Source organism: Zingiber officinale, chromosome 1B, assembly GCF_018446385.1.
Source record: "Zingiber officinale cultivar Zhangliang chromosome 1B, Zo_v1.1, whole genome shotgun sequence".
NCBI lineage: Eukaryota > Viridiplantae > Streptophyta > Magnoliopsida > Zingiberales > Zingiberaceae > Zingiber > Zingiber officinale.
In genome coordinates, this window is record NC_055986.1 from 42,231,404 (window position 1) to 42,238,602 (window position 7,199).

At 42.7% G+C, this 7,199-nt stretch overlaps 2 protein-coding genes across 2 annotated transcripts; both read left to right on the plus strand.

Moving 5' to 3' along the window:
* Nucleotides 1-479: 479 nt before the first annotated feature.
* On the plus strand, nt 480-3,777 carry LOC122055835 (ferredoxin--NADP reductase, embryo isozyme, chloroplastic-like). Its single transcript, XM_042617477.1, has 6 exons — nt 480-639; nt 728-784; nt 1,655-1,990; nt 2,555-2,774; nt 3,076-3,316; nt 3,404-3,777. Exons 1-6 carry the CDS (start codon nt 616-618, stop codon nt 3,660-3,662), a joined length of 1,137 nt encoding a protein of 378 aa, XP_042473411.1. The 5' UTR covers nt 480-615; the 3' UTR covers nt 3,663-3,777.
* A 930-nt stretch (nt 3,778-4,707) lies between these two features.
* On the plus strand, nt 4,708-6,767 carry LOC122055825 (patatin-like protein 3). The gene is made up of 3 exons (XM_042617466.1): nt 4,708-5,815; nt 6,072-6,134; nt 6,241-6,767. The coding sequence occupies exons 1-3, from the start codon at nt 4,898-4,900 to the stop codon at nt 6,544-6,546; spliced, it is 1,287 nt and encodes a 428-aa protein (XP_042473400.1). The 5' UTR covers nt 4,708-4,897; the 3' UTR covers nt 6,547-6,767.
* The last annotated feature ends 432 nt before the right edge of the window (nt 6,768-7,199 follow it).

Here is a 7,199-nt window from a genome sequence, read left to right on the forward strand (position 1 = left end):
TTATACAATGACTATGATAACTGTACAATAGTTCTTATAATTATATAGTAGCTACTATAACAGTGTAGTAGTTCCTACAACTATTCAGTAACTATTACAACTTACAATATTTAAATCTATTTTTTTATTAAATAAAACTTGAATTATTTAAATCTATTTTTTTATTAAATAAAACTTGTAGCTGTTCCCACCCACCCTTTCACATTTCAATTAATTAATTTAACTAAATAATTAACAATTCAAATGTCCTTTGACAGAGATGAAGGGTCATCCACGGAGACGGAGGCAACTACTAATTTTTGTTGTACCTCCTTACCCCCAATATTGATCGAAGATTAGCCGTTCGTTTCTCTATCGGACGGTCATCCACGAATAATATCAGACAAACGCCTTGATTCTGAGAGGGTAAAATAGTGTACATAATATCCGAACCTGGAATCACTTCGCCGATTGAGCGACAATGCGAGGGGGTTTCCGCAAATGTACCAGCTCGGAGCTCTCTACAAATGGGGGCTTCGCTGCCGGATGCCTCTTCCTCGTCGCCAAGGGCTCCGTTTCTCCCTTCCCAAAACCCGACAAGGAGGAGAGGAACCGTAGAGAGATCTCGTTGAGGCAATGGTGCACGCATTAGGAGCACAGGTGATGTTTTGATCGCTCACAGTCTCTCTCCCTCATTGTTGGCTTCGAGTGAAATTGATTTTTCTTTCTCCTTGAATTTGTTTGGCAGGCATCTGTTACTGCATTGGCCAGAAAGGATGCCTCTCTGAGGAAGGCCAGTTTCAAGGTGACATTTTTTTTATGCTTATTGCGATTGGGTGCTCTCTCGAATTCCCTTCTATAGTGTTTCGTTTTGGTAAAATAGGGTTTATAGAGTGACTGGGGAATGCAATAATGACACAGTAGATGTTGAATGTGGCATCTGGATCACTAATATTGGCACTGTAGGTATTGAATTTGAGCCATTCGAGTTGAGTTGTTTATGGCAACCGAATGGATATTGATGGGAGGATTCTTGCGAGTTATAGAAAGCATGTTAAAGTGTTTTCTAGTTGATAAAATTTTCATTTTTCTACTTCAGTCGGACAATAGGACTTCAAGTACATTTGATTTTGCGAAACCATGCATCAAAACGGGAAGTGTTCTGCTTTATGATTTATGGTATTAAATTTTTGGTTTTTTAATTAATTGCTTTCAATCTAACAATGCAGTCTTGAACATCATTACTTTGTTCAATAGGCTATCAATATTAATGATTGATCCTTCCTAGACCCGTATGGATTACCTTATTTCAAGGAGATGAATATAATGATAAAGTTCTCTCCCTCCCTCTTTTTAATGAAATAGCTTATTAAGCTCATCGGTATGATCTTAACAAATTCAATTGTATCTTGACGCCTTATCTTATAAGCAGTAACAAGGAACTTGCTTCTATATCTTCATTTGTTAAGCCCTAAAAAATAGCATATGAAATTCACTGATATCTTTGGCCTTCAAAAGATTAATTATGCTTGCTAGTCTTAATCTTTACCCTTGATGCTGCCAATTTTACATAACATTTGCCTTAGAATATAATCTAGAAGCTGTTTTCTGTATATCACTGTAAGCAATTTGAATTATATTCTTCAAACTCAATGACACTTATTCTTCCATTCAGGAAAACAAAAATATTAGCTTCAACAAGTTATGGATTCCCCTTTCTTCAGCGAATTTGAAAAGCGGATCTTCTGCAGCAATGCACCATTTAAAGGTGCTATCTATGTCCGTCTCACAAGCTACACAACGAAAAACTCTTGTTCAACCATTGGAACTTGAGAATGCCAAAGAGCCTCCTCTCAATCTTTACAAACCCAAGGAACCATACACAGCCACGATTGTCTCGGTTGAGAGCCTTGTTGGCCCAAAAGCTCCTGGTGAGACATGCCACATTGTTATAAATCATGAAGGCAATGTACCTTACTGGGAAGGGCAAAGTTATGGTATTATTCCTCCGGTAAGTGCTAGTTTTGATGTTTAATTTTATTTAAGAAAAAATGCAAAGGCTGATAAGTTTAGATGTATCCCAATAGGCCTCTAACGTATTTTCATATTTTGCTTGCTATGCATTGTTAAATTTTGGGGTCTTTTGTCCGGCCATTGATTTAATTAATGCATTTCTAAATGTTGTTAATCCTAACAACCATCTCAAGCACAAATAGAAAGCTTTCTTCTCCAATGATAAAATCCCCCATCCGGTGATCAGAACTTAACTCATATGAGATATGTAACAGATTGCTTTAGTAGAGAACTCTGTGATTTTGGACGTGACAGACACACCTTGATTTTCTAGTGTCCAAGATACTTTATTAAGATCTTAGTGAATACATTACCATACCGTATCGGCAAATTGTAGAAATGCTTCATGTGCACACAATTGTAAACTATAAACAATAAGGTTCTCAGATGAGTAATTCTTTATTTTCTCATTTTGTCCGCTTTCTAGTCGGTTATTTATAAGATTAAACTAAAACAGTCATTGTGTATGTTCTACGGTAAATTTCTCAATTAATTTCTGCAGGGTGAGAACCCAAAGAAACCTGGGTTACCCCACAATGTCCGTCTCTACTCAATTGCATCAACTAGGTATGGGGACTCATTTGATGGCAAAACAGCTAGTTTATGCGTTCGCCGTGCAGTTTATTATGATCCTGAGACTGGAAAGGAGGATGCATCAAAGAATGGTGTCTGCAGCAATTTTCTGTGCGACTCAAAGCCAGGAGACAAGATTCAGATTACAGGTATGATCATTTGAGGCCACCACTGATATTGAGATGTCATATTCCTCACATGAATATGGTAAATTGACCACCTTATTGATGTTTCATAGACATCAATAAACCGAATGCCATAGAATTCTGTATATCTAATTCCTTTTGTTTGCTCAAATTCGATTCCTTTATTGCTTCATGACAAAAATAGATATGTAATACAACAAGTCTCTTAGTTCCATTTTTTCAATAGAGATCGAAGGAAGTAATTTAATTATGATCAGCCATATCCATCGTTTGCTTATCCTATAAGCATTATTTGCTGTTTCAGGACCTTCAGGAAAGATTATGTTGCTACCAGAGGATGATCCAAATGCCACTCACATCATGATTGCAACTGGAACTGGAGTGGCTCCTTTCCGAGGATATCTCCGTCGCATATTCATGGAAGATGTTCCCACCTACAAGTTCGGTGGTCTTGCATGGCTCTTCTTAGGGGTTGCAAACTCCGACAGCCTTCTCTATGACGACGAATTCAGTAGCTACCTCAAGACTTTTCCTGACAACTTTAGGTGCTAAAACTCTTCCTTATCCATTGTCATCTGAATTGCTCTAGTAATTCTGCTTGGTTTCACTGGTGTAGCCAAACTACTTTGTAGGTACGATAAAGCGCTTAGCAGGGAGCAGCAGAACAAGAACGGCGGGAAGATGTATGTCCAGGATAAGATCGAGGAGTACAGTGATGAGATTTTCAAGTTGCTGGATGGAGGCGCACATATCTACTTCTGCGGTTTGAAAGGGATGATGCCTGGAATTCAAGATACACTGAAGAGAGTCGCTGGGCAAAGAGGAGAGAATTGGGATGCCAAACTCACTCAGCTCAAGAAAAACAAGCAATGGCATGTTGAGGTTTACTAGGATTAAGGTAGTAGTAGCAAAAGACGTCAAGCAATGTTGGAAAAGAACACGTTTCCAATATTTGGAAAAGTATCATCTGAATTTTTCTTCATTTGAATAATGTTTCCCAAATTTATCTTGGTTCACGAAATGCTCTACTTCTTTCAGAAAATTCTAGTCGAGGTATAAAGACATTGCTGGATTTTAAGAGTCAATTTTCCAAGGTCTGTGAATCAAAGATGAAATTTATGAGTTCAGAAATTATTGTTCTACTGTTTCTCAGAATTTACTAACTTACATCATAAATCTGTAAATTTATAGATCTAAAACAGGTGTTGGCCTACGCCATAAGGTCTTCTTTATAATAAAAAAAATGAGAAATACAAGTTTGATGTGATCTAATGTGAGTCTATTCTGTGAAGAAAATTTAAATTTATATAATATAATAGCAATAATATAATGAAAATGAATAGCAAACTGTTTACATCTAAAGGCAAAAAGTGCAGTTACTGCAACACATCGATGGAATTAAACTGGAATAAAAACAAAGAGCAACATGGGAAGCACAAGAAGAAGAGTGAAAGCTTACGCTAATAGACAAACAGGCATTAAAGACTGTAGATGAGTGGAAGAACAGGTAATAACTATGCGTCTGTTTCATTTATTTGTTTTCAAGTATTAGAAAAAAAAAAGTTAATCTCACTAAACTGCACTTTAAGCCACTAACCATCTTCCAAAGAGGAGAAAGGGTTGGACTTGGACCCCCTCAAGGGTTAAGGCTGATGGGGTAGTGTTTCTGGTGTTGCAGAGGCGGCCTAATAAAGCAGGGCACGGGAGATGTGGTGTGGATGCGCGTGCCGTTCTCGTGACTCAATCCCTGCTCCCTGCTCCCTGCTCCACCAACAGCTGTGCACTGAAGCCGCATGTCTCGTGCCTCCGACCCCATTACGCTCGATTGGACCCGACCCAATCACATTGGGTCGCACCCAGATGGGACCCGACCAACCAACTGATTAAGATCGATCCCGCCCGTCGATCATGCGGCGTCGATCACGATCGCATCCTTCGGCCCTCGTCGCCGCGGGAGCCCCCACTGATCAGCGATCGCTCGCTGCACGAGCGAGTGCTAACTTGCGCCGCCCGGCCCCACGCCGCTAGCTCGGCCTCTGCCCCTTTATTTGGAGCTCGAAGCCGGTGGCGTTATCCGTCTTCCTCGGCCACTAGCGTCGGCGCTCGCCCGTCCGCCTGCAGTTGCCATGGCCGTGGATGTCGACAGGCTCAGCTACGAGATATTCTCTATCCTCGAGAGCAAGTTTCTCTTCGGCTACGACGACTCCCCCCAACCTTCGGTCCTCTCCTCTGCTTCGACCGGTACCCCACCCACGGCTGCTGGTCCCGGCGGTAGAGTCCGCATTCTGTCCATCGACGGTGGAGGGCACCCTTCTGAAGCCCTCCTGGCCGCCGCCTCCCTCGCCCGCCTTGAGTCCTCCCTCACCCGGCTTTCCGGCAATCCCTCCGCTCGCGTCGCTGATTTCTTCGACGTGGCCTCCGGATCGGGGGCCGGAGGCGTCCTTGCATTGATGCTCTTCGCCCGAGGCGCTGACGGTCGGCCCCTCTTCTCAGCCGACGAGGCGCAGCGGCTCCTCGCAGCCTGGAGCGGCCGGTCGCCGTTCCGATCCGGTCAGAGGGGGAGTGTGCTGGAGCGACTGCTCAGACGGAGGCCTTGGCGGAGGCTCCGGCGAGCGTTCGGCGACGCGACGCTGAGGGACACAGTGAAGCCGGTGCTGATCCCGTGCTACGACCTCGCCACCGGGGCCGCCTTCCTCTTCTCTCGGGCGGACGCGATGGAGGCCGACGGGTACGACTTCCGCATCCAGGAGGTCTGCGCCGCCACCTGCGCGGACCCTGCGTTCCCCGCGGTGGAGATTAGCTCCACCGACTGTCGCACGCGGATCGCCGCCGTGGGAAGCGGCATCGCGATGGGGAACCCTGCGGCAGCAGCCATCACACACGTGCTCAACAACAAGCCGGAGTTCCCCTTCGCCGTAGGGGTGGACGATCTAATGCTTCTTTCCTTAGGAACCAACATCTCCGCTACTCAAAAAGCACCGAGGCGGCCGGCGAAATCGACTGCGGAACTCGTGAGGATCACCGTCGACGGCACCGCCGACATGGTCAGAAACCTAAACCTTCTCCTCTTCTATATCCAGCTGGCATTTTAAACATTTTTAAAAGAAACCCGACACATTTAATTTTTATTTCGCGACTGCAAAAATGACAATAATGTCGGTTTGTCCCTATTTCCTACGTGGATCAAATCCGTCCATCCATCCGTCGATTATCATATGGACGGTCGATTCACCTAAAATATGAATTTTTTTTTTAAAAAAACACACATATTTACTTTATAATACCTGCAAATTGTTCCAGGTGGACCAGGCAATTGCGATGGCCTTTGGACATAATCGGATAAATAATTACGTGCGAATTCAGGTGACAAATCATTATCTCTGAATAAAAATATCAATTCTGTTCGTTGAATATTTGTTTTTCTCATTTTTCTTTTGCTTGCTTGATAATATATTAATACTAATGTCAGGATAACGGGTTTGGATCGGGTAATTCTGCTCCGAGAACTAGCGATCCGAAAGATTTGATGCGAACTTTGGAGGACACGTTGCTGCAGAGGAACGTTGAATCGTCGTTGTTCAGAGGGAAGAAGGTATCGGAGCAAACAAACGCAGAGAAGCTGGAGCGGTTCGCCGGCGAGCTGATCAAGGAGGAGGAGAAAAGGAAGAAGAGCTTGATTCCGATAGTGGTGCTGAAGCAGGTTATAACTCCGAGCACTTCCTCCACCGTGTCGAGCGTCGTCACCGCCGCCACATCGAGGACGTCGACTTCTTGATCGCTGCCGTTTAAAACAGCTTCGAAGTTCGATGGATTAGGGGAATAAGAGATCAAGCGCTGCTGCTTGTGTACATTTCGTAGGTACATTTGGGTTTTCTAAGGTAGGCCAGTTCAAGATTTTGGTTGAATTAGATCTTAAATATCTACCAAATTTGACATCTTGTTCATTTCATATTTGATGGTAGTAATCAATCTCTGGCTCCAAGTCTTACTTTAAAATACTAGATGTTACAGTACTAGTCTATATATATATATATATATATATATATATGAGGATAAGATCTCTGTTCATTAATTGTGGGATAATCGAGTTTCAATCACTAAGGTCATTTGACTTGAGATTAGTGTGCAGTACTCTATTACTCTTATAGATGGTGGTCCAGATAACTGTGATATAACACTAAAATTGGGCAGATCATCTGGATTTTATTTATTTTCAGCAAGTGTTTCATACTTCTGTTTTGCTCAAAGTGCACAAATTCATCAACTAAACTGACTATCCAAGCAGATTAACCTCCATCCACTCAAACCCACATATGTTCTTGCCAATAATGCATGTTTTTAAGAAGTATTTACACTTCACTTCATTATTCCAATGAGATTCTCTAAGACTTGCAAGGAGTTCAAGTTGCATATCTCTAACGGAGCCAA

Excerpts from the sequence above, each read along its gene's own strand:
- LOC122055835 (XM_042617477.1), top strand. The coding sequence starts at position 616 with ATGGTGCACGCATTAGGAGCACAG. Across the intron at positions 1,991-2,554 it reads GTTATGGTATTATTCCTCCG|GGTGAGAACCCAAAGAAACC; the intron begins GTAAGTGCTAGT and ends TAATTTCTGCAG. Across the intron at positions 2,775-3,075 it reads AGACAAGATTCAGATTACAG|GACCTTCAGGAAAGATTATG; the intron begins GTATGATCATTT and ends TTGCTGTTTCAG.
- LOC122055825 (XM_042617466.1), top strand. The coding sequence starts at position 4,898 with ATGGCCGTGGATGTCGACAGGCTCAGCTACGAGATATTCTCTATCCTC. Across the intron at positions 5,816-6,071 it reads TCGACGGCACCGCCGACATG|GTGGACCAGGCAATTGCGAT; the intron begins GTCAGAAACCTA and ends AAATTGTTCCAG. Across the intron at positions 6,135-6,240 it reads ATAATTACGTGCGAATTCAG|GATAACGGGTTTGGATCGGG; the intron begins GTGACAAATCAT and ends TACTAATGTCAG.